Below are 26,487 nucleotides of genomic sequence, written 5' to 3'. Positions count from 1 at the left end.
CCCCGCGGAAAGAAATCACGACAAATTTCCTGTCCGTCGCATGGGAATTTATCTGGAGAGCAGGTGAAAGCGCCGCCGTCGATATGCGTGCATGAATCTCTTTCCCCCCTTCTCCCCTTCTTCCCACTCTCTCTCTCTCTCTCTCTTTCTTTTTTCTTCTTTGTTTTTTTTTCCTTCTTATGGGAAACTTACGAAAGGGACACCTGCCAAAATGAACGATATGTACGTACGTATATACGTGCGCGACGTCGTGATTCGCGTCGGTATTTAACAACGTCGAGGTTGTGGGAACTAGTTGGTTATGGGTGGGACCACCACACTGCTTAAGTACAGTGATTACAACGTCAGGAACACGATACCACCGCGTTACCCGAAGATTGGTACTTTCCAACTCCCGTCCTTCCTCCTAAGCGTAAGTTTGTCGTTGAAAAGCAAATCATATTAATCGACTTACTTTACCTTTCTTATAGATATTATTTTATTTTTAAAAATATATTATATAGATATGTTTATATATATATATATATATTTTTTTTTTCTTCTTTCTTTTACAGAAGAACACGCAGATAGAATTTCGCTTAATTTATTTAAAAAGCAAGGAAGAAGAAAAAAAAGCGACGTTCTATCTTATCTCGTTGTATTTCATTGATTGTTCATTGATTTCTTTTCAATATTAATTATTTGTTTTATTGATTTGAGATAAATTTAATGTAATCTAAATATATTTTCATGAATAAATTTAATGATTACTTATATACTGAAGAAATAACGAGTATATGATCTTTATTTAAATATTATTGTAGAAGTTGACGTAAACATAGGAAAGTATAATAAAATTTTAATATGACGTACTTTCAATAGGGACCTGAAGGGAAGGGAAGAGTAAAGGAGTGGGGGGGGCGGCATTCACGAAGTGAAAAAGTAGAAAAAGGGTACGTTGACGTTTTAAAGTTGTCTCGCAAGAATGAATTCTCGCGAGCCTCTCTCGAGCACGTATTTCCGACGGTGCACCCTTATCGCGTCGCATTTTAAATACGATAACGTTATATCTCGTGATTCTTTGGGTGAACGGGGCGCCCCGAAGCACACAAAAGACGAGGAATTTCCTCTGGAAAAAGACGGCGGTGGCAGCGGCGGCAATGGCAGCGCCGGATTCGACAGAAACGGCGAACATCCAATCTCCGAGTAGCTTTGATCGATGACACGCGGACAAGTGGAAGAGACGAGTCGAGGTTCCTTGGGAGGGGTGCGCGAGGGGGTTGATAGTGTCGGTGGGTGAGATTGCCTTGTCACCTTGACAAATGGTTGGAGAACGAAAGGTACCAGCCGAACGTTGAAACGCCCTTCGTAAAGGTCCTGCCAATCCCTTAAATTTTCTTCCTTCTATTTCCCTCGTTCTCTCTCTCCCTCTCTTTCTTTCTTCCTTTCTCTTTTTCTTTACTCGACACCTCACCTGTTCGTCTCCCACGAGTCTTTGAAAGACACCGGCCTTGCCACCCTCGGTGTCTATTAGTCATTAACTATCGACAGCCCTGGCAAATAGCCTGCATGGCTAAATCAGCCCCTTCGAAAAAGTTCCAACTCAAAGAAGATTTCAAAATCAATTACTTACATATTGGTATCGTCGTTCGTTGATTCGCATTGGCCCTATTACAATTATGAGAATATTTTTATAAACGAAAGAATATTTTAAATTATACAAATTTTTCTAACATACGTATATATATATATATATATTTTTTTTTTTTCTCTGATAAAAGCAAGTTTTATTAATATATACGGACAAATCATCTGGGAATTATTTCTAGGCGGCAACAGCAGCAACATTAAAACGTTAATAGAAAAGCTAGTAGCTATCGTTATTACCTAACTCCACTCTCCACGTTTCATTACTTCGGGTGTTTACCGGAGCGAGTTACGCTCCATTTACGGCAAGAATGTGCGATCGTCATTCGACACTGTCCGTCATTTTATCTCACGACAGCGGTACGCCCGTCACTTTGCGTTCTCCGCTTTCCCAGATAGCATAATACCAACTTTGACGGTAACTCGCCGACCGATTATGACGATTTTTAATTATATCTACGATAAATCTGATTTACTCGTTAGAAAGTTAAATGTTCAAGACGGACGTTCTCTGATTTATTACCGTTTTATTTTCAAATTAATTAGAGGAACGTTATAAAACAAGGATGTTTCCTTTGAGAGATATGTTCTTATCGTACTCGAAAGATGTTATCAATGATAAGAATGTTAATCAACTGACACTCCCATCGTATTGTAATAAGAGTTGAAAAACATGTCTGTTGATTTTCGTCTTACGTTACGTTAAGAATTTCGTTGAATTATAAACGATGAATTCTCGAATCAGCGTTTTGATTTTTTTCATTCCTGAACGAAAGACAATATCCCGTGTTGATATTACAATCGATTCGCGATAAAGAACGATACGTAAGTAAGTACGTTTCGAGATGAAAGTGAAAGAAGTCCGTCGGTCGAAAATCACATTCCGGCGATTCGCATTCCCACACGCCGTGGGGACGATGTGCGTGACAACGTGCGTGATTTCCACCCTCTACGTGCTTGCATACCCCCAATGGACAGATGGGGTTCTCACGAGACCCTTTTCACGTTACTACCATATACACCTTGTGATTATCTACTTTCGACTTCGTTGGGGACGTTCCAAAATGAATGGCTTATGCTTGACTTTGGGAATAAAAACGAAGAGGGTTTCATTAAAATTTAATTTTATTATTGTACCGTCGATAAATCTCGATGAAAGAGTATGAATCCAATATCTTTTCTTGTTTTCATTTCTTTTCGCGTTTTTTTTTCTTCCTTTTTTTTTTTTTTTTTTTTTTTTTTTTTTTTAAACGAAACGTCGAGAAAGACGCGCAAAGAATCTAAAAAAAAAAAGAGAAAAAGAAAAAACGAAAGATAGAAATAAAAACTTATCATCGAGGCGTAACACTTTCCCTTCTCCTCCTCCTCTTTCTTCCCCACCCCTTCCCCTTCTTGATAAAATATAATTAGAAAGACAGTTTCGATCGTCGTCTACGCGTTTCAACCCTTGCGATTTAACGAGTATGACTGATTTAAAGAGCGAACGAAATAATATATCCTCCCTTTTTATTTGACACGAAAAGAAACGAAGGAAATATAAACGAAGAAGGGTGAGACTATTGGAAAGCACCTTTCGATCGCACAAATATATATGAGCGAATATTTGTACATATTTCTATGTGTATATGTGTACATATATATATATATATATATATATATATATACGTATGTACGTACGTACGTATCTATCTAGGAGAATGTAAAAACGTCGGGCCACGACATTGACGGCGTCGTTGCGATCGGCTTGACAACGGACTCGAACTCGTAGTGGTCTTTAGAATGAGAGAGAGAGAGAGAGAGAGAAAAAAGGAAGAAGAAAGTCGAATAAAACGTATTCCCCTGCTTCGTCGACGAGATAATGTATCGGTTGTCGTACCGTGAAAGCTCGACGTATCCCGCCTGTGGTGTTTTATTATTACGCTTTGCGCGATACGCAAGAAGAGAAACAAATAAACGTATCGACACGTTGGTAGTATGTCGAGAACACGAGCATAAGTAACACCTATCCTATGTTATATACGTACGTAAACATAAAGACATATACACAGAATGTTTATATTTATAGATATAGGTCTTCTCTAACGAGTATATAGAATAGTCTATGACTAGTTTCGCACCTTGTATCATCTCCTCCTTCGTTTGTTGTCCCTCCGACTCCCTTGTCAATTTCTGTTTATAATATTCCTGTCGAAGCAAGACAACTTTTACGATATTCTTTTTTATTCTCTCGTCTATTATCGTTTAACGATACGCTTACGAGAGGTTGAAAATCTTCAATTTGATAGTTTCTTTTTTATTTATTCGTTGTTTATAATATTATCATTGATATTTACGTAAATCAAAACGTCGATAGATAAATCATATATATTTTCCTATTCGTTTTATATCCGTTACCAATAAAATTTTATTCACGACGAAACAAAGAATATATAATTCGATACGATTTTGAAATGAAACAATGTGATCGTTCGATTAATTCTCACTGTCATTTTATTTTTTCTTTTCAGGTCTGAAAGTGATCGAAAAATGTTGAATCCAGAAACCGGTTGTTATTCGGAATCCGTACGAGCATGGTGAGTAACGTAGGAATTAACAAAGTTAAATGATTAACTGGAGTAAAGACAATGATCGTCGTTTTTATATTACTTTAATGGAGTCAGGGAGGAAAAAAGAAAAGGAAATAAAAAAAAGGAAAAGAGGAAAATGAAACGATGAAAAGTAGAATTGAAATCGGGACAAAATTTAATATTTAATAAATCGATTCGTGGAGAATGGTTTCGATAAGTGATAAAGATTTTATCCTAATCGTAGTTCGAATATATATTTTAGATCGCGTGTCGGTTAATACTTGACGCGTATCCTCATTAACGCGTAATCTTAATTAGGTACAAAACGGCAGAGCATGCATGCTACGAACGACAAGGAGTAGTTACGTGTACGATCTCTTCGTAGTAGCTTGTACTTACTTACGTAGAACTATATATATGTTCGTACATGCATATATATATATATATATATATGTAACATGGTTCTCTAATTCCGTACGACGTACGGTTCCGTTGCGTGTTAGCAGGAACAGCAGCATGGTAAAGTAAGGTATACTAACTCGACTACCTTTACGCGCGGTTTCACGCTCGTGTCTTACACGCTTCGTTGCGCACCGATCTATTCTCCTCCCTCTCCCCTTTCGTGTTATAATCGAAATGATTTTCGATCGACTGATTGGACTTACTTAGACGTTAATTCAATCTTTTTAATACATACGTACGTCTCATCCGGATCAATTATATTTCACGCTTTTAATTAGTCTCTTTTACGTCACGTAAAGACATGACGTATATGCGTGTACGCTCGATATAATTAGAATCGAGAATGGTATTTCTTTTGTTAGGAGAAATGTTCTTGCTAACGTGGAAACGTTTTATCATATCAAATAATTCATAATAAATAAAGTTCTCTATGACGTTTGATAAGATCATATAAAAAGAATTTGTTCGATTGTAAATTTTATGATTGTAGTGTTTACCCTTGTTTTACTCGTTAAAGGGTTGTTTTATTATTTGTCATAGCATACTGTCGTCATGCTTGCAGCACGTTGTTCTCTCTCTCTCTCTCTCTCTCTCTCTCTCTTTCTCTTTCTCTTTAACTCCTTTTTTTTTCTCTCTTTCTGTCTCGTATCCAGCATTCGTCCTCTCCCAACCTCTTCTTCCTTTACTTTTCTCCTTTTTGTTGATCTCACCACCCGTAACGGCATCCTCTCTCACCTTCTCGTAATTTACGATCGTTTCTTGACCGTAACTCTTTTTTGCATAATTCTCAGCAGTGTGTCCCGAGTCGGCCGCTGCCGCCGTCCGGGTGAGTAGAGTACCCTATACCAAGCGCGAGTATTTTTATCGTCTATACGACATCCGTGAAATTCGTAAAATACGAACGGTCATCTTCGCAGATCGATCGCGTAATTGGTTCTAGTAATTTACTACGCGAGAGAGTAGTACGTTGGAAAGGTGAAAGAGACGAAATCATCCTTTCGCAGATTGTTTCTAATTTTCCTTTCTCGTATCCCTGAGCTTTTGCGGAAGAAACGAAGATGCGGAGGAGAGGAGAAGACGACTACGACTACGATTACAACGACGACAACGACTACGACAACGAAGAGTACGACGACGACGACGACGACGAATGATGAGGAGAGTAGGAGAAAGAAGTGGGTGAGGGCAAGGGGGGAAAGGGCGGAGTAGTCACGCGCTTAGACGCACGATTATTTATTTTTAACGCGTCGAGCTTGTGCCCGCGCGCGCAGAAGCGATTTATCTGCAATTGCGATTCCTTTTCTTAGGACATTAGGGAGGCGATCGCGAGACAGGAGACGCGGAGGGAGCGGAGACGTAATGCGATTAAGGTCGTTATCAGATGTCGCTTCCACTTCTCGCGTGATGACGTCGACATTCGCGCTCGTTTGTCATCGCGTGACGTCGTCACGGGGGTTGCATGATTTACTTCCGCCTTTCCCCTTTTCGCACCCTCCCCTTCGTCATTTCGTCCATTTCTTTTTCCGCTTTTCGCCCTCCTCCCTCCCTACCTCTCTCCCTCCTTTCTCCTTCTCTTACCTCTCTTACTTCTCTTCCTAGTTTTCTTTTCTACTCGTCGTAGTAAATTCATCTCAAAGAGGAAAATGTCAAGTTGAACATGCTCTCTCTCTCTCTCTCTCTCTCTCTCTCTCTCTCTCGAAGAAGAAGAAGAAGAAGAAGAAGAAGTAACGATAAGTGATGTTATTTCGATATAAATGCATCTTACTCATTCACGATAATTGATATCATTTATTGTTTTTACTTTTGATATGTTACATTCTAATTAATGTTGGCCAAGTATATTGATATTGATTATGCACGTGGAGATGATTTCTTCTTATCCCTTCGAAACGAATAATACGAAGACGTAAATTAATCAGAGCTTGGACGTGCTTACGTAGGTGTGTGTTCCGTGTGTGTGTGTATTTATGTGTGACGAGCAGTGGTTAACATCCGAAATTCCTTTTATTCGCCCTTCCGACACTTTTTTCGATTCGACACGTTAAAGAGTCAGTCTTACACGTAAGGGAGAGGCACATTGGATCATCTAGTTGTCCTTGTTCTTTTAGCAAAGGGAGATATGGAGAGAACGAGAGAGATAGAAAGAGAAATGCGTTTCATCGTGGTCAGAATTCGTCGTTAAGAGGGTGTGGCTCAGAGATATAGCGATGATTAGAAGCTACACCCCCGAGTTCGTACGAGTACGAGGGTGGATCCAGAAAATTCATGGAGTTACTTAGGATCTCCGTGGCTCAATCGTTTATCTTGCGACGATGGGCGCCGAGAAAAAGGGGAACAGAAAGAGAGAGAGAGAGAGAGAGAGAGAGAGAGAGAGAGAGAGAGAGAGAGAGAGAAGGAAGTCGTTACGTCGTTGAGAGGCCACACCGGGGTCGAGACGATAATCCTAATTAATAATTAATTACCACGGAAGACACTCCCGTACTTTTGTACCCACTCCCTCTTTCTCTCTCTCTCTCTCTCTCTCTCTCTCTCTTTTTCTCTTTCTGCCCCCTCTCGAACCGGAGAATAACACTCGATTGAATTCTTCCTGTTATGGGTAGTAAGATATCGTAACATGTTTTATTAAATCAAATAGGATTAAAATAATATCATCGAGTATTACTCTTAACTTTTTGTTATTAACAAATGGACAAATAAATTCTCTATATGTTTCTTTCGTTAAAATTTGAATAATACGATAAGAAGAAAGGTCCATCATTACTGGTCAATTTATTTTCTTTTTTTCTTTCTTTCTTCTTCTTTTTTTTATTTTTTTATTTATTTATTTCTTTTTTTTATTTTTTTTTTTATTTTTTTTTTTTTTTTTTATATATATACATATATATTGAAAATAACATCGTTAACACGTCGTTATCTATCGTTCAACTTCTAACCAGCAAAGTTACGCGTTCGCGCTTGACAAGACGCGCTTGACGTTTATAAAATATTAGCTATTCTTGCTTGGACAGAGTCCGTTCGGTTTGTTTTTGTTACTTTCGACATTGGCGCGATAACACGTTCATTTTCCTTTATTCGACCCTTCGACGTTTCCTTCTCATCGAACTGACGTCGAACCTGGACGGTATAGTTTCGATCTACGCCAATGTTCGCCAAATAAAATGCTTTTTACGATCATCTCTCTCTCTCTCTCTCTCTCTCTCTCTCTCTCTCTCTCTCTCTCTCTCTCTCTCTCTCTCTCTCTCTCTCTCTCTCTCTCTCTGTCTCTCTCTGTCTTTTCTTTTTCAGTATAAGCGTTCACCGGCAGTAAATTTCATCGAACGTGAACGTAGTAAAAGCGCGCGCTGTGATGGTGGTCGAGATTTGAGATCGAAATAAATAACCATCTGGACTTTTCCGTCGTCGTCGTCGTCGATGAGAGAACTAGAGAGCTCATGTATCTTTTGCGTTTGCAAAGGAAAACGAAGGAAAAAGAGAAAGAAAAAGGAGAAAAAAAAAGGGAAGAAAAAAGATAATAAAACATGACAAAAGTGAACGCGAGAGAGAAACGAGCGAGAGAAATCGCTCGAGTTTTACGAGATTCCGAAGGGAAAGAGAGCGAGAGAGGAGGACTAAGAGGAAGATACGGAGTCAACGGCATTGGTTGAGAAAAAGAGATAGATAGACACACACACACACACACACACACACACACACACACACACGTAGAGAGAGAGAGAGAGATATTCTCTTCGCTTCAGGAGCTCGACCACTCGAGATTTTTCTTCGTACGATTCTCTGAAAGTTGTACGCGTGCGTTGCTACATGGCGGAGGCTCGAACCCCCAGGAGCACCCCAGTTTGTCAAGTCGACCCTTCGGTGTCGCTTACAAGACGGCAAATTTGTCTCAGATAAGCAAAACAAACACATCGCGGTTGGATGAGCCGCCTCCATTCGTCGTCCTTTTTTCCTTTCTGTCTCTTTCTTTCTTCTTTTCTTTTTTTTTCTTTTTTTTCTCTTTCTTTCTTTCTTTATCCTCCTCTTTTCTTTCGTTCCATCTTCTTCTACTTGCTTCTTACCGTTCCGCTTCATTCCATTCTTCGCTATATCCTTTTATACACATACCTTTTTTCTCCCTCAATTTCGTTTACTTATTTCGTTAATATTAAACAATCATCGTCACATTGATCAAGTTGCATTTTTATTCGTTACCTTTTTTCGTTTTTTTTTTCTGTTCTTTTTTTTGTCTTTTTTTGTTTTTTTTTTTTTTTTGTTCTTTTTTAATTCGATATTTTAATAACAAACTATATTCATTACTATATATTATAATTTTAATGATAAATCATTTAATGGGAGATAATTTTTAGGTGTGAAAAATTCGACCGTTTATGTATTAGATATAATATGATGTACGAGACCCCGAGTTTGGACCTTTCTGAATTATGGATCGATTCGGCGAATTCTCTGTTTCAACCATTTTCTCGCATTTCGGTCGCTCGGGGGATTTGCATACATTAGATTTTATCCTTCTGAGAACGTCCGTCTTTCAGATGCGCGCGTATTTATGAGTATCCCCTTATAATGGTCCCGAATTCCAAATGGAATCCCGGTGGCAACTTCATTATAGTCGGTCGGACCGATTTAAAGGAGACTTATCGTCGAAAGACACTGGCTATTCCTTTCGAACATCTTTTAGCTTCGTTTATGTTATATTAGATGATCTCGATAAATACTATAATCATTCATCGTTATGTATGTAAATCGTCGATTACATTCTCAAATTATTGAGTAAGAGGGATATTTTTTCTTTGGTTTTTCTTTTTTTTTTACTTTTTTCTTTCATAAATTTGTCAATTGACAGGAATCGTCGTCACGTTTCATTCCTATACGATACTTTATTAAAATCACATTTATTTAGATATTCCTTTTAACGTTAGTCCCGTAATTCGTCACAGAAGATAAAGAAATAAAGACTAACTTCCGTATATAGGAGTCCTTGCTATTCTATACATCTATCCTATGGTGGTTCCGTGAAATTACTTTTTAACGGCAGACGACGAGAGTTTAATGCACTTTTTAAAGAGCCCAAACTTACGATCCACGACGAATTAGATCAGGCAATCGAGAAAGGATTACGAATCATCAACGCGATCACATAAGGAATAAAAAGAGAGAAGGGAAACGAACACTCTCAAACTAAACATGGTTATATATACATATATATATATATATATATATCTATGCGTACATTTTCTCTAGTAGAAGCTTTTACGTTTACATGTATATGCACGTATGTACGTACGTACACATTGTATATGCACGAGCAAATTCGCTTCGGTAAAGGTAAGCAGGGTTGTATTCGCTCATCGCACCCTGAAAATCGTAAGTGCAGCTGCGCGAAAAGAGAAATCTCAGAGACTCCAGCTGCACTTTTCGATTCTACGAGGGTGACTAGTCATCGAGAGCGAGCGAGCGAGAGAGAGAGAGAGAGAGAGAGAGAGAGAGAGAGAGAGAGAGAGAGAAGGGGAAAAGAATCAACGAAAATCATTTTGCACGCGTCAAACGAACGTCGATCGAGAGAGTTCACTCGATTCGATTCGGCTTGCTTCGAGTCGCGAGACTAATCGAAGGCCAAAACGATTCGCAGGCTATCCTCTCTATTCGTTAAAGATGGAAGACACGTAAAGACTTTCTTTCATCGTACCGATTAATAAACTCGATATTAATCTTACTAGATATATTTATTAATTTTTCTTTTTCGATTTCTTTTTTTTTCCTTTTTCCTTTTTTTTTTTTTTACAAATAAAACAATGGGATTGTTATATACATTGTTTAGTAGTCGATTAATTATTAAATTGGAGAATACGATATGTTTAATAATGTGTTTGATTTTTGAATTGTTATCTAAGTATTCAGAAATTACATATTTACTATGCATATTATATATATATATATATATATATATATATATATATGTGTGTATACGTACGTACGCACGCCTATTACGCCTATTATTTTTCTATTAATGAATTCTAATGATAATCTCTCTCTTTCTCTCTCTCTCTCTTTTTTTCGTTCTTCCTCGTTTTTGTGAAAGAATATTAGAGAGAGAGAAAGAGAGTCGACACACGCGTCATTCTGAGTACAAAGAGGTAGTGGGGGTATTTTTAAAAGAAACCGTTCCTGTGCTCTCTCTCTCTCTCTCTCTCTCTCTCATTGTCGATGTATATATGTATGTTATGTGGATACTACATATATAGAGGATCAACGAAAGCAGAATAGACGGGAGTATGCACGTGGTGCGTATACGTCGAGGAACCAGCCCTCCGGGGGTTTGTCGAGGGGTAAACATCGTGTAACCACCACCAGGGAAACACGGAGGGGTTGAGTTGCGATTGTGCTCGGCCGAGGTTCTCGCATACGAATCCATAAATATTTTATTGGCTCGTCATTCGATTTTATTGCGGCAGGTAATCGAATGACACGCCGGATTACGCCCACGGTATTTCTATTTATTATGAAAGAAATGCTCGATTTATAAAGCATATCTCGCGACACCGAGAGAGCGCGTGAACGATTGAAAATTGGAAGTAATTATCGTAATTAACGGATAGAATATTCTTCTTGATTTTATTTTGTGATATTTATCTTTAATTTTCTTTTTTTTTTTTTTTTTTTTTTTTTTGTAAACAGGTATAAAAATAGTAAAGAGTTTCATTGTAAAAATGAAGGACAACGTTTTCATTTTGTGACGAAATCGTAATGACGAAGAGGGGGAAAAAAAAAGTAAAGCAAAGCAAAGCAAAGCAAAGTAAAAGAAAACAAAACAAAAAATCAAATTTTATTTTTCACGTATATCATTGAGGAAGAAGAAGAAGAAAAAGAAGAAGAAGAAGAAGAAGAAGAAGAAGAAGAAGAAGGAAGACGTGTTATAGAAATAAGACAATTAATAAAACGAGGGAAAAAGTAATAGAGAGAATTTAGAATATGATAGAAAATCGAGATACCTTCGAAACGTCTCGGCTACCACCACCAAATGGTCTTTCTTTCCTTCGCTCATCTCGCTTAATTAAACCGAGGCACTTAGTAGCAGTGAATGGTTCTTGATTGGCGAAGAGGTACCTACCTAGGTAGAGAAGAGGACGAGCTCTCTCTCTCTCTCTCTCTCTCTCTCTCTCTCTTTTTCTCGTAAGTTGGCGTAGCAGGATATGTGTACGGCGACTCGCTCGAGCCAAGTCGATGGCAGGACGAGTCGGCCACTCAGTCAACATCAGGCGAATGCTGAGTTATGTCGAGGGTCCGGCTTCTTTTAAACTCGCCAATAAATCGGCCGTTCTTCCTCCGCGATGCGGCATCTCTCTCTCTCTCTCTCTCTCTCACTCGCTCGTTCTCTCTTCGTGTAGTTCTTTCTTATTTTTTTCTTTTTTCTTTCTTGTCTTGCCGTTTGCTTCGTCTTTTTCTTCTTCTTCTTCTTCTTCTCCTTCCCTCATCCACATCCCCTCTTGCTTCCCAATTTTTATATTTTTTTGGCATGGAGCTATCCCATCGACCACACCACCCTGAAGCGCTCGGACTCTTTTTTACTCTTTTCTTTTTTCTCCTCATCCTTCTCCTCTTCTTCCTCTTCTTCTTCTTCTTCTTCTTCTTCTTCTTCTTCTTCATCGTCTTCAGGTAGCGCGAAATTCATTGCATCCTCCTACCTGCGAATGCGCTCGACCGAGGTGCGAAAATATCGACTCGTTTGGCCGATGACTCGACGGCTTCTCCTTCTTCTTCTTCTTCTTCTTCTCCCTCTCTCTCTCTTTTCATCCTTCCGTTACTTTTATTTCTCTCTCTCTCTCTCTCTCTCTCTCTCTCTCTCTCTCTCTCTTTCTCTCTCTCTCTCTTTCTATCTCTCTCACTCGTAATATTTCTTCTCGAGATCGATCGTACTAACGGTAGATGTTAAGCGGTGAAAAAAAAGAAAAGAAAGAGAGAAAAAAAGAAAGAAAAAAAGAAAAGAAAAGGGAAAAAGATAAAAGAAAAAAATATGAAGAAAAAAAAGAAATCAAAAAAGAAAAAGATGGAGAACGGGAGCCCTGACTAGGTAATTATTCAGCGTCGTTTCGAGCGTTCTCAATCGTTATTCCATAACGATTCGAAGACAAGGACGAAAATATCTATCATCTGCCACGTTACCAATCGTATTTTATTTTTCTTTTTTTTTTTTTTTCCTTTTCCAGTTTTTTTCTTTTTTTCTTTTTTTTTTGTTTCTCTTTTCTTCTTTTCGGGGTGAAACCTCGACGATCGATAGCGCACAAATGTTACGCGCGAGCTTAAATTCGTGCGGCCGTCATTAATCAACGTAATGCACGCGACAGACGATATAGGTATCTGCGTTATCAACGTTTACTATCTCGGATGCTTTGATTTACATTTAGTCGGTGAAATCTTCATTGGAACGTGTATCGATCGCGCGATAATACGATTGGCAGTAATACGCGGGACGTGAGGGAATGCACATTTGCCTCTTTGCAATCCATTCTACTTTATATTTTTTTCTTTCTTTCTTTTTTTAATTTTCTTTTTTTTTTCCCAACCAATTGTTCCTTCCTTTTCTCTTTTAATTACCATTAGCGTTAATTAATTTAATACAAGCGCAATTTAATTCCTATATTATTCTTAATAACGTGTCCTGTATAGATATATAATTTATTATTTTGAAATAAACGAAAGCGAACGAGCGAAAGGATGAGGAAAAGAGAAAGAGAGAAAGTGAGGAAGAAAGAGAGAGAGAGAGAGAGAGAAAAAGAAAGAAATCGAAAAGTGACGAACTTTCATTTACGTCGATCGTTTCGCACTAACGAGTTTCGAGAGCATGACGCAGTAATTAGAGTACCCATTGGCAATGCATAATCTCCCAGTCGTATCTTCGTAACTCAACAAGAGCCGAGATCTCTCTTCGAATAGGATGCGGCAGCCGAGAAACGCGCAATGCATCATGAGGATCGCTGCGTATCGAGAGTTGGAATCTTGGCGTGGCATCGGCACCGATTAATAATTACGGCATTGTCGCCCTCGCTAAACTCGCTTTAATCAATGTCATCGGGCCAATTTCCGATTACCGCTAGCTTCCATCTCCTCCTTCTCCTCCTCCTCCTCCTCCTCCTCCTCCTCCTATCTCCTCCTCCTCTACCACCCTATCCTGCTATCATGGCCTTCTCTGCAGGAAATTGCGCGAGTGCTACGCGACCGAAACGTAAGCGGAAGTCGCGATTTATCGGCCGGTTATCGATTATCTAAGGCTGGACATGAAAGTGTCCTTTGAGATTCCAAATTGTCCGTTCCAGTTTCGAAATGAGATTGCCGATTGATTTTCCTTACCATATTATCTGTTAATTCACATTAAATAAATCATGTTATGTATTTTCTTTTCTTTCTTTCTTTCTTTTCTTTTTTTTTTTCTTCTCCCTTTTTTTTTTTTTTTTTTTTTTCTTTTTTTATATAATTTTCATAATTTTTATTTGAAAGTTGTTACTGTGACAAAAGCAAGAAACAAAGAAAGAAAGGAAAAAAAAGTTCGATCTTCAATAAATATCTGATAACGTTGAGAGATTAATTCATGTCTCGGTGAAGGAAAAAAAGAGAAAGAAGAAAAAAAATATCCAAGAGTTTTCGTAAATCTAAAATAAATTATACGTAGTCATCGGGTTTAGGCGAGGTGCGAGGACGTTTCACGAGGAATTGCAAGGTAATTCGAAAGATCTTTTATTATCGGCAATTTATCAAAGCGTTCCTCGTTGACTTGCAGAATCGAAAGAAGAGAAACTATTTTTCTGTTTTAAGTACGCAGTGAAATGGGATTAGTCATTTAGCGTGTTTCGTGCACATACGACGTTACGGTGAATAAAGGCGTTGGATCGATTCTTTCTAATTATCATAAATAACCATAAATCTGCTTTAGAGAACATTTAAAGGACTTTCTGACAGGTACTATTTCTTTTATTTGGCAAATTTTCCTAGCGGATTTAAAATAAACCCACTAAAGTTTCTTCTTTCTACCTGTCACAGGTATTAAGACAAGATGGTCGTACTTTTCCTTCTAAGATAACAGTATTCCAAGGACAAGAAATTTTTATCTCTCTTCTTCTTCTCCCTCACCCTTTCTTCCTCTCTCTCCCTTTTCTTTCTCTGCTCTTGGGACATAAGCCCTTTCGTTGTTACAGGTGTCTTCTAAGCCGATTAGACGCGCAACATTACCGATGACGATTCCACGAGGAAACTTAACCCTTGTTTCATGCCAGTGAATAACGTTTCTTTCTTCTCTGACGAGAGAGAAAGAAAGTGTGTGTGAGAGAGAGAGAGAGAGAGAGAGACAGATCTTAATACCTACTCAATGATCGCGATCGTAACGTTCGGTGACGACAGTCGCGGATTAAGCGTCCTCTTCCTGTATATCTATATCCATACGTCGGATCAAGCAAGATTCTTAATATCATTTAACGCTTCGATTCGTTCTCTCAATTTTATCTTTCCCTTTTCAAGATACAACCAAGATTTATATGTTGGGACAGCAAACGACTATATAGGATTATTAAATATGATATTATGTTGGAACTGAACAAAAAAATCCTATTATAGTATTGAACCAGAAGTCAGTCAATTCCATTTAGTTTGGTTTTATTTAGAGTTGTTATTATATTTTCAGTAAAGATTAAAGTGTCACGTTGAAATGGTTTCCATTTCAATATGATTTTTTGGATGAATGAGATATGTTTCTTTGGTTTATTTAGGTTAACAGGTTATTGTTGTTCTTTCCGCAAGTAGATAGTCGTTTGATAAATAAAGAAAAGATCGTAAAGAAAAGGAAAGAGAGAAAAAGGAAATAGGTAGATACTATGGTACACTCAATCGCAGACGATTTAAGACCCGCCATTGACTCCTTATCGACCTCAGAGTTCGTCCGCAAATGAAAACTTTCACCACCATCTTTCGCAAACTTTTTACCATCGAATAGATTCAGTGGTAGAACTTTGACGGCAAACGCGCGCGAATTCTCTCCTTATTTCTTGGGGTTCGGTGAACGGATCGTCTTCTTAGAAAGCGAACATCTGCAAATTGTTGTCGAGGTGACGTTTGCTAAGATGCAACATTGCAAAAATTTGCACGTTGGTCTTTCAAGAAGGACAAACTTATATTGTCGTTTATAAAAGGTATTTAATTTTTATTAATAGACATATAACACATAACGCAAATTTATCGAAAATAATATATGAAAGTGTTTTACAAAAATTTGTAAGATAATATAATTATCTATGAAAATTTTCTAATATATATATATATATATATATATATATGAATATTTTACGTTCAACATTTAAAGGGCAATATAAGATGAAGAGAAATATGTGTGGGGTCTTTTTGGAGACTCTTCTGATCCTTGAAGAAACTTTTCAGGATCTTTCCTGCAGCGTGCGAACCTTTCTTCTTATCCCTCTTCCCTCTTGTTCTTAGCTAGACAAAGCTGCCGACCATAAAAGTGTCCACCCTTGTGTTCGATGCTTGCTTTACGAGCGTCAAAAAGAGAAAGAGAGAGAGAGAGAGAGAGAGATAGAGAGAGATGGAGAGAGAGAGATATAGATAGAGAGAGATGGAGAGAGAGAGAGAGAGATAGAGAGAGATGGAGAGAGAGAGATATAGATAGAGAGAGATGGAGAGAGAGAGAGAGAGAGAGAGAGAGAGAGAGAGAGAGAGATACCTTGAAACAAACCAGGTATTCGGCAAGTTCTCTCTCACTTTCTACTTTTTTTTTTCTTTTCACTTTTGACGACATTTCGGCCGACATGGCTTTTGTTGTCTGCAGGACGATTACGAATCGTTATCACATCTTTTAATCTTTAGAAATCGACTAATTAGTCGATATACCAACGATCAACCTTTTTCTTTCATCGATCCTATCGATGGGAGAACTAAACTCCTATCTAATTAGTCGAACTTGTAAACGTGAACGACACGACGTTAGAGTAAAAGCAAGTTTGTTGGGAGGTCGAAAATTGTTTGAAACCAAAAACAGACAGATCGTTGCTTAACCACGGTCTCTTATTCATGGATCCATGTCAAATTTTAAAGACAATGGAAGCAGCGTTAACGAGAGGATCGAATTGTTTTCAGTAAAACTGTGGAGAGAGAGAAAGAGAGAGAGAGAGAGAGAGAGAGAGAGAAAAAGAGAGAGAGAAAAGTTTTTAACAAGAGATATACCAAGAGATGAGACACTTTAAGGGGTCGAAAGATATAAATATTTTTCTATTCGTATTTTACCCTACTTTCTCTTGACTTCGTTTTGTTTGTCTCTTGGTTTCTTCGAATGCAAATTTTTCATACGTTCGAAAGTGTCGCCAAAAGATTCTTTTTATTCCTTTTCTTGGAATAATTTCTCTTTTCTTTCAGGTAAACTCATTGGTATTCAACTTATCTGACTTTAAAAAAGTTCTTTAAAAGTTAATTATTCTTGGTTAACGTTAAAGAGTGGATTCTATTATACTATTTTCGACATTTCGATATTTGAATGTTCCATGGGAACGAAGAGATTATAGTATCACGGATCGTTATCGCAAAAATAATTCGAGAAAAAAGTATCTGAAATAGGAATTCATTCGAATTGTCTGGTGAAAATGATTTTCTGGGTAAATCCTTCAAAGGGACCGAAAGCCGATGGAGAAGAGTCGATTGATAGCGGAACGTTGATATCGTAAAACGAAATTTCGAATGGAAAATAGTAGCGGAGGAGAACCAAGCCTGGTACTGAAAACGATACGGTCGCTAGCGAGATGTTTTTGGCTAACGAATCTACTCGATTCTATTAGATTTTTGATCCTTTGTATGTACATGAATGGGAAAAATCGTACGTGTATTTGTTTTTCGATTGGAAATAGGCGTAAATCTTCTTCTTCTCTTTTTTTTTCTCTCTCTCTCTCTCTCTCTCTCTCTCTTTCTCTTTTAATCCTTTCTAACACCTAGATCGTCCTTCATAATTTTTCATTCGTATTTTTTATTCGTTTTCTATCGATTCGTCGTTCTTTATCGTCGATGTAAATGAAAGATTATTTCGAGTACGGACGGAAAAGGTTTAAACAACGTCGGAAACAATGGATCGATACGCGGTCCATCTCCGACTGTCTGGAACTTTTATCTCGAGAGTTTCGGATAGAGTTTCTCTCTCTCTCTCTCTCTCTCTCTCTCTCTCTTTCTCCGACGAGTTATCCGAGAGAAAATAGTAAAGTCTCCAGACACCTTCGTGATATCTCAAACTTTTGACGATCGATAGCGTGTCGCTTCTAAATTTCACGTAGAAATTCGACGTTAATGAAAAAAAGGGGAGGAAAAAAAAAGAAAGAAAGAAAGAGAGAAATATACGCACACGCACACGCACACGCACACGCACACGCCACACACACGCAATAGAGAAATTTTCATTCAACGTGAAATCGAATAAAAATGATCTCTCTTTCATTTTCGTTTTCTCGATCGAAGTCATGAAATATAAAAGTTCCTTTTGCAAACAACCAACCATTCGATTTTCGAATTCGTTTACAGATACGAGCGCTAACCAGTGACAACGTTATCTCGGAAATATTTCGCGTTCGAAACTTCTACATGTATTTCCTATCGCTCTCGTAACTTTCATTTTGACCGTAAAAATGGTCTACTCGGAAACGCGTTCGGATTTTATCGCTCGATGTGAAAATACGTCCGAGTATATTGTCGGATATATCGGGGGTTTTTTTTTCTTTTTTTTTTTTTTTTTTTTTTTTTTGTTTTTTTTCTTTTTTCTTTTTTTTTTTCATCGGGCTTCTATTTTAAAGCAAAACTCTATATAACTTCCGATCATCAGATAATTCTCGATCACTTTTATTATTAATTTTTATTTTGAATAAAAATTAAAACGTTACCGTTCTCTATTCTATTCTCTTCTCTTCTCTTCTCTTCTCTATATTTAATCGTAAAAGAAGAAAAGTATCGAAATTCAATCGATTCTTAAAAAAGTATATCAAAGTGTTTTAAAAGAAATACGATAGCCTTCGATAGCATTACCGTTTTAATTAGGCTAGTCGTTTCCGAAGGAAATGAGTTGTGTCCGGATGCGAGACTGCACGATAAAGTACGTACCTACACGGTTTTCCGGAATGCAAGCTGACGCGGTAGCCCGTGTCGAGACGCGCGTTTACACGGCAGGAGGGGGACCACCTGACACCGTGTGTCGGCCAACGTAACACGAGTTGCAGCGGGGGCGGAGGTTGCTTTAGTGAGAGGCACACGCGAGCCTCGGGGGCGTGTGCCCGTCCCTATCTACGCGTTGGCTTTTACAAACAACGATATTATTTCGCGAATAAATTATCTTATTTACCTAATCCTAAATATTCAATCTACTGTAAACGTTTTCTAGCATTCTCTCATTGGTATCAATTTTCATACGAATTATCAATGCCTATCGTCGAGTGTTAATAATTTATATATTAAAAAAAAGAAGAAAAGAAAAGAAAAGAAAAGAAAAGAAAAGAAAAGAAACTAATTAGCAAGGACAAAATAATCATACTCTATATCGATATAAAAAATAATTTATTTAGAAAAGATTTGCGAATTTTAAAATTAAATTTTCTACGAAAAATAGTTGCGAATAAGCGCATCGTTTAGTCGATGTCTCTGAAACCTACTTTTGTTTCAAAGCAACGTTTAATTAAATAGAAGTTTATTGGCAAAAAGAGAAAATGAAAAAAAAAAAAAAAAAAAAAACAACAACAGAAAAGAAAAGTTTTCTTTGGGTGCGGCACAGTGACTTCCTAGGAAACATTAGAAAGCAAGGGTTAAGCGATCCTCTGTCGTTGCATTGGCTTAAGTCTTTCTCGTCGCCGTGCAAGCAAGTCGGTTCCTTATCGTTTTACATCGTTGTTACGAAGAGAAGGAAATAATCGCGCACGTGCGTGGCTTTTCGCGATACTCTATGGCAATGCTGCTGCTAGAAAGGGGACGCTTCGCGAAACGAAAGTTTCCGAGAAGAAGTTTGTAATGGGATAGCCGTGCCACTTGCAAAAGCCACGGAATGCGAGCGATAACCGTAGACTTAAATCCTTTTGCGTTTCTTTTTGTTGCACGAGAAAAAGATTTTTTTTTTTCTACAAATTTCAAACGTTAGTTCAAACAATTAACTTGTTTTAACGTTTTCAATCTTTTCTAACAATACAATTTAATAGGGGTTTTTTTCTTTTCTTTTTTTTTTATTTTCTTCCTCCTTTTTATTTGTCCCTTCGTCTAATAATTTATTATATAATAAATTTATCCATTTATATATCCGGTAATGCATTTTATGGTATTCCTTTTAAAAAGGAAAAAATGTTAAAAGTCATACCAAATAAACTTAGGCTACCCTCAAAATGAAAATCTGTTAGAAGTCAATTATCTTGAGTGAAATGTCCGTATTTCTTATCTTAACACGTAACGGAGAAGACCTTTTCACGTGTTTTCTCCTTTGTAAAGTCATAAGAAACGTGTAAGCCACATTTCGACTGGACGAAATTTAGTGAGGCAACAGAAACCAGGTGCCAATATTGTAATAGAGCGAAACATCGGCGTTTATATATATATATATATATATATATATATATATATATATATTTGTCTTAAGTATTTTCTGCTCATGTGTTACCGGTATGTTACGCAGATGTGTTTTTAGTTTAAAGTAGTTCCTTGAGCAAAGTCGTAAAATTTGGCCTTTAACATTTTGCCATTGGCATTTAAATGCGTAAAGTGACACTGCAGAAAACTCCACAATTTTAATTTTATTAGATTTCGTTATTGTTAAATATTTGATAAAGAAAAGAAAAAGGAATAAAACAAAAAAAAAAAAAGAGAAGTAGAAATTGTTATTATTCATTTGTCGCACAGATCTATCAGATAATTATTATATATTAACTTGGCGTACGTAACATACGTATGTACCTTTATCATCCCTTTTTTTTTAACATAATAAATGATTATTACTTCTTAGCAAATCACTTTTGTTCTCAATCGTCTTAAAGATTTTCTTTCGCACGTTTCGTCGCCCGTCGAAAGAGTTCAACCCTTTTTGTCGTTTCCGAAAGAAAGAAAGGAAGGAAGGAAGGAAAGAAGGAAGGAAAGAGAGAGAGAGAGAGAGAGAGAAAGAAAGAAAGAAAGAAAGAAAGAAAGAAAGAAAGAAAGGAGGAAGGAAGGGGACACCATCCGGTCACGTACAGACCGCCACGGCTGTTCACGATGTGGGGGCTCCAAGAAATCGTAACTTGCCGTGTTTATCACCGGCAGGAGCGGTGCGAGTTCGCCGCGTCGTTGCCGTCGGGGAATAGCTCCTTGCCGAGCGTTCCAATCCTATGGGGATTTTTTTTTTCTTCTTTTTTTCCTTCCTTTTCTTTTTCGTTTTTTTTTCTTTTTTCTTTTTTTTTCTTTCCTTTTTTCTTTTTTTTATTTTTTCTTTTTTTTGGTATTTTTCTCTCCCTTTTCTTCTTTTTTTGGTTTAAAAAAAAACTTTACCACGGTCACAGTGAGAAGGGCTCAAAACCTTCCGCGCCTTTCCCGCGAATCCGTGCCGTCGCATTCTACACCCACGTTCTCTGCTTCTCGCGAGATTCTCTTCGCGGAATATCCTCTCGTTCTGCTTCTCCCCACCTCGCCCCACCCTGCCTCGCCACGTCTTGCCCTTCTAATATACCTATACTCACCCTTCATTTTAAAATTTCGTTTCTCGATGAAACAGAACATTCGGATATTTTTTTTATTATTTTCACAGTTTAATTTGTTCCACGATGTAATGTAAATTATTGATAAGAATTGAATTAATTATTAATTGTCAAGTAATTTTATGAATACTTATAGAGATCGTTTGGGGTACTTTTAATGTATTATATATATATATATAAGTTATTAACTTTTGTGTCAGTATAACTTTTTTAAAAAATTGTTAGTAATATTTTTTTGTTTCCTCTTTTTTTTCTTTTCTTTTTTTTTTTTTTTTTTTTCTTTTTTATAACAAATTGATTTATTTATCTGTTACGTCGAAATTGATCTCGACGTAGAAGAAAAGTAAAATTTGCAAAGAAAGAAGTTGAAAAGAGTCATGGAAAGAAAGAAAAGAGAAGAGAGAGGGGGGAGAGGTTTCTCTCTTTTCTTGGACTTCTTTCTCTCTCTCTCTCTCTCTCTCTCTCTCTCTCTGTCTCTCTCTTTCTCTCTTTTCTTCATTCGTTTCCTCCTCGCACGCCGGAGGGCCAAGAGTTCGCGGTGGGGCCGTTCATCAGAGGCAACTTGTCACGCCGCTGGGCATCGGACATAAATTCCACTCCGTAATGTGACAGGTCCTCGCTTCTACCCCCGAGAAAAGCATCTTACGGCTCCGTTCCGTCCAACGGGTGTCTCAGAATTCTTTCCTTTTACCGAGGTCGTCCTCGTTCGAGTTGCACGTTCGATTCTAAACGATCCGTTACTCGCAATGTTTTTATTTCAGTTTCTTCTTTCTTTTTTTTTCTTCTTCCCTTATTTTTTTTTTTTTTTTCTTTTTTTTTAAATAACGCAAAGAAAAATATTGTAATTCATTATCTCAACATGTTATTATTTTATGAAAATAAATCGTGTGTCACGTGTTACAAGCAATATTATTATAGTAATTTTTTTTCTGCTCGTCACGAGCAACGACAATGACAATTATCAAGGAAAATTGAAGATTAAAATAATGAAATAATATATGGTTGTATTTGGGAAATATTTTAAGTTTTTTTTTTAACTTTTTGTGATCAATCGAGCTTTTTTTTTATCCTCGGCTTATATTGTAAAACTTTTTAAAAGGGATGATTCAAGGAGAAAAGGGATATATGTCTAGATCGTTGAGAAAGGAGTAAAGTGAGAAGGGGGATAGATGTATGTATGTAGAACGTCCGTGGTGTAGGCACTGTTGGTACGAAGCCGCAAAAGCGACTTAATGTTCCCATTTGTTCTGCAGTTCTCCGGAGGCGATTCATTCTCACCCTTTGCGCATCCGGGAAATACGGGGAACATGGTTCCGTGTAAACGACACCACCTTCGGAGCTACCACCTCGAAAATAGTGACGCGAAAGAAATTAATTGTTCTTTGTTTTCTTTTTTTCTTCTTATTTTCTTTTCCTCTTTTTTTTTTCTTATCCTATTTTTTCTTTTCTTTCCCCCCCCCCCTCCCCCGATTTTAATTCCAATACAAGATGGAAAATTAGATCGCCCTCTGATTGAATTATATTTGCGTAATACATACAATTGAGTACTTGCAATTGATTTATATTTTCAAAAATTTTTATTTATTTATTTATTTATTTATTTTCTTTTTTACATAATTCTCGTTCAATAAGTAAATCTGATAATATTTCTGAGTGGTCGACAACTAAGTTAAAATTATTTGTTAAGTTGAAGAAAGAAATTACCGAAATAAACACATTCTCTCTTTCTCTCTCTCTCTCTCTCTCTTTTTCTCACGAATGTGGCTATTTGTTTATCATCTCGTGCTGGCACCTGTCACTTTAATAGGCACGACGAACGCCTCTATTATGCGTTTATATGCGTGGATAGATATTAAGTTGCTACGCGGTGGACACGCGAATCGCTCATCAAAAGGATTAACGCGCTAATATGCCGTTAAGTCCTGACGCTCATTAGTCGAGGAGACAAATCATTAAGACTTAACGGCGGATATCGTGAGTACCCGTTAGACGACGTTAGGTGCAAAGTACAAGGCGCGCGTTTCTGACTAATCGAAAAATTTCTAAGGTATGACCCTGAAAGAATACATATTTCTTATTAAAGTCTTATCATTTCTGTTTATAATCTCTCTCTCTCTCTCTCTCTCTCTCTCTCTCTCTCTCTCTCTCATTATCGAATGAATGAATTTTTAAATGATTTTTCATACGCCAATCTAGATATTTTCTTTCTTTTTTATTTCTTATATAAAATAAACTTTATAAAGTTAAGACTTTAGAAAAATTTTCAGGAATAATAATGTCTGAAAGAAAGTGTGACAAAAAGGAGAAAATCGTACTGCTGTTGATCGGTGATTTTGATGGGATCAAATATATTAATTTCTTTTTTTTTTTTTTTTTTTTTTTCTTTTCTTTTTTTTTTAAAGGGACGACGAAACGTCATACCTCAACGTTACATTTACCGATTCTAACGTGTCGCAACAAGGAGAATGGAGAAGAGAGTAGAGAACGACGTGATCGTGAACGGAGCGTATTAATCTCTCGCGTTACAATGCACGAACCGCCTCGGACCGAGCCGTATCCAATCCGAAATAAATATTGCCGATTATTAACTCGGCACGCTGCCCGTTGGAAGGGAAAGGAGATGATAGAAAGAGATGGTGAAGATATAGAGAGAAGGTATAGAGAGATGGAGAGATGGAGTGTAAGAGAGAGAGAGAGAGAGAGAGAGAGAGAGAGAGAGAGAGAGAGAGAGAGAGAGAGAGAGAGAGAGAGAGAGAGAGAGAGAGAGAGAGAGTGAGTGTGAGTGAGTGAGTGAGTGAGTGAGATGAAGGAAGAGAAGGAGGACTAGGAGGAGGAGGAGGAGGAGGAGGAGGAGGAGGAGGAGGAGGAGGAGGAGGAGGAAGGGATCGGTTCGTGAGACGGTTGAGACGTTAAGTGGGCCCATTAGCCACGTTCCTAGGACCGGCAACTCTTGACTCGCGCATTCCTGCGCGTGTGGATCCTTTTTCGATCCTTTCGTAAGTGCCGCCTTTTTAGGCTATACCCTCGTTTAACAGAGAATACCATTAGTGTGAATAGTTTCTCGTTTGTATTTCATATTTACTATGAAAACATTGTTTCCAAATATTCATGAGATAAATTTCAATTTGCAATTGACTCTTTTGTATGTACTTGTGAAAAAAGGCAAAAAAAAAATAAAAAAAAAAAAAAAAAAAAAAAAAAGAAAAGAAAAGAAAATAAAGAAAATCGTGAAAAAAGAAAAAAAAAATGAAACACAATTAAGATTGTTTTGTTAATTATTAATATATATCTAAGAGTTTGAATGATGGTAAAGAAAGAAAATGAGAGCGTGTAATAAATCGCTCGTAGTGGGATAGGATCGAAAGAACCGCCCTTGGCGTTAACCGACCCTGTCCAAAGGTTCGGACGAAGGAAGGCGCGGCCAAAGGAGTGACACGGCGGCGCGTTAACTGGCCTGTGATTTCTTCTCGGCTGTCGAAGCACTCTGCTAGATCGAGGATACCCTTTCGGTGACCTCGACAAAGAGAAGAGAAGAGAAGAGAAGAGAAGAGATGAGACGAGACGAGAAGAGAAGAGAAGAGAAGAGAAAAGAAGATAGCGGAGATAAGAGAGTCCAGGTGTTCCATGATCGTCCGACAAAGGGTTCGAAGGTTCGAGTGCTCTCTCATACTAATATACACATGTACATATTTATCGTACATACTTTATACACATTATCACAAATATGTTGTATATGAATATATGTATGTATTTATACATATATATATATATATATATATATATATATATGTATAGATATATGTGTATATATATGGACGTGTCATTCCATCGCATCGATTCAAATGAGCCCAACGAGGGATCGAAGAAGCTGCAGGATCCTTTTCTGGATCTTCCACGACACCCTATGAAGATGTCACCCTGGCCAACGACGCCATCTTGATCGCTAAAGTGAGAAAGAGATAATGAAACTGAGGAAGAGAGAGAGAAAGAGAGAAATAGAAAGAGAGAGAGAGAGAGAGAGAGAGAGAGAGAAAGACGCACGTCAGCAAATTCCAAGTGGTTCGCCAACTTGAAACTCATCCTCCTAACTGCCTCTCTTATCCATCGATTTCTATTTCACGACTCACGGACCACGATCACGTCACGTTTTATTAAGCGTAAACGTTCGATAATGCAGTCCTCTACTTCTCTAATTCGTACGGTGATGATAGAGAAAGCCAGTCAGCTCGTAATCTCGATAGTTTCGTTTATCTTCACATGAGCGGAAGATTAAATTTACACATAGTAGCGCCATGGAACAATGCCCGAAGTTGTTTAGACTAGCTGGTAAATATTTGAGAATCGGCTTCTCTCTCTCTCTCTCTCTCTCTCTCCCTCTCTCTCTCTCTATCTATCTCTTTCTACCTACCTATCTATCTATCTATCTATCTTTCTTTCTTCTTTTTTGCTTCTATACACCAAACAGCTCTGTGGGCCGACGCTCATCGACCGGGGAACCATACGTAACACACGTACCTTTTCCCTCGACGCGTTCACTCTTTCCGATCGATGTTTGCTTCGGCCATTTCGATTTAATTGCTCGCGAATTGCACGTTAATGATCATCCCACGAGGCAACGCGCGTTTGTTATCTCATTCCCCATTGCCTTTATAATCGATACGATTAAAGAACATTAGATAAAGTAATATAGGATTGTTTCGAAGAAAACTTCTGATTTATATGATAAATATGATTGATTTTTGATTAGATATTATTGTTAATAGGATATGGATACTTTTCTTTTTCTCTTTTATTTATTTATTTATTTATTTATTTATTTATTTATTATTTTCTCTTTTTTTTTTCTTTTTCTCTTTATCTTCACTTTTTCTTCTTCTTGCAAAAATATATTATTTTTATAATTAGATATAACATACGTCATTGAAAATTTTTCTAAAGCATACCGTCCAATCCGTGGACGTTATCTGACTATCTAATAAATCATGCGCAGGAAACGGAAGTCCATTTCTACTCTACCGTGGTAGAATGGATGACGAAAAATAGGTAGAGAAGCTAGAGAGAGAAGGAGAGAGGGAGAGAGAGAGGAGAGAGAGAGAGAGAGAGAGAAGGAA

At 37.6% G+C, this 26,487-nt stretch overlaps 1 protein-coding gene across 4 annotated transcripts in view; it reads left to right on the top strand.

The window, feature by feature from the left end:
- The window catches only part of SoxN (SRY-box transcription factor soxNeuro), a 105,399-nt gene that overhangs the window by 56,680 nt on the left and 22,232 nt on the right, over positions 1 to 26,487 (top strand). For all 4 annotated transcript variants that reach the window (XR_004839476.2, XR_004839475.2, XM_035876338.2 and 1 more), the window contains exon 2: positions 4,134 to 4,199. Coding sequence is in view for 2 of the 4 variants with exons in the window: in XM_035876338.2 (XP_035732231.1) it covers positions 4,134 to 4,199 (66 nt within the window). In the remaining 2 variants the exon portion in view is untranslated. The remainder of the gene's footprint in view (positions 1 to 4,133; positions 4,200 to 26,487) is intronic.

This window comes from Vespa mandarinia, chromosome 1, assembly GCF_050613455.1.
Source record: "Vespa mandarinia isolate Hongniang chromosome 1, ASM5061345v1, whole genome shotgun sequence".
Classification (NCBI taxonomy): domain Eukaryota; kingdom Metazoa; phylum Arthropoda; class Insecta; order Hymenoptera; family Vespidae; genus Vespa; species Vespa mandarinia.
The sequence above is the reverse complement of the archived record's forward strand: the minus strand, read 5'-3'. Positions and strand labels throughout refer to the sequence as shown.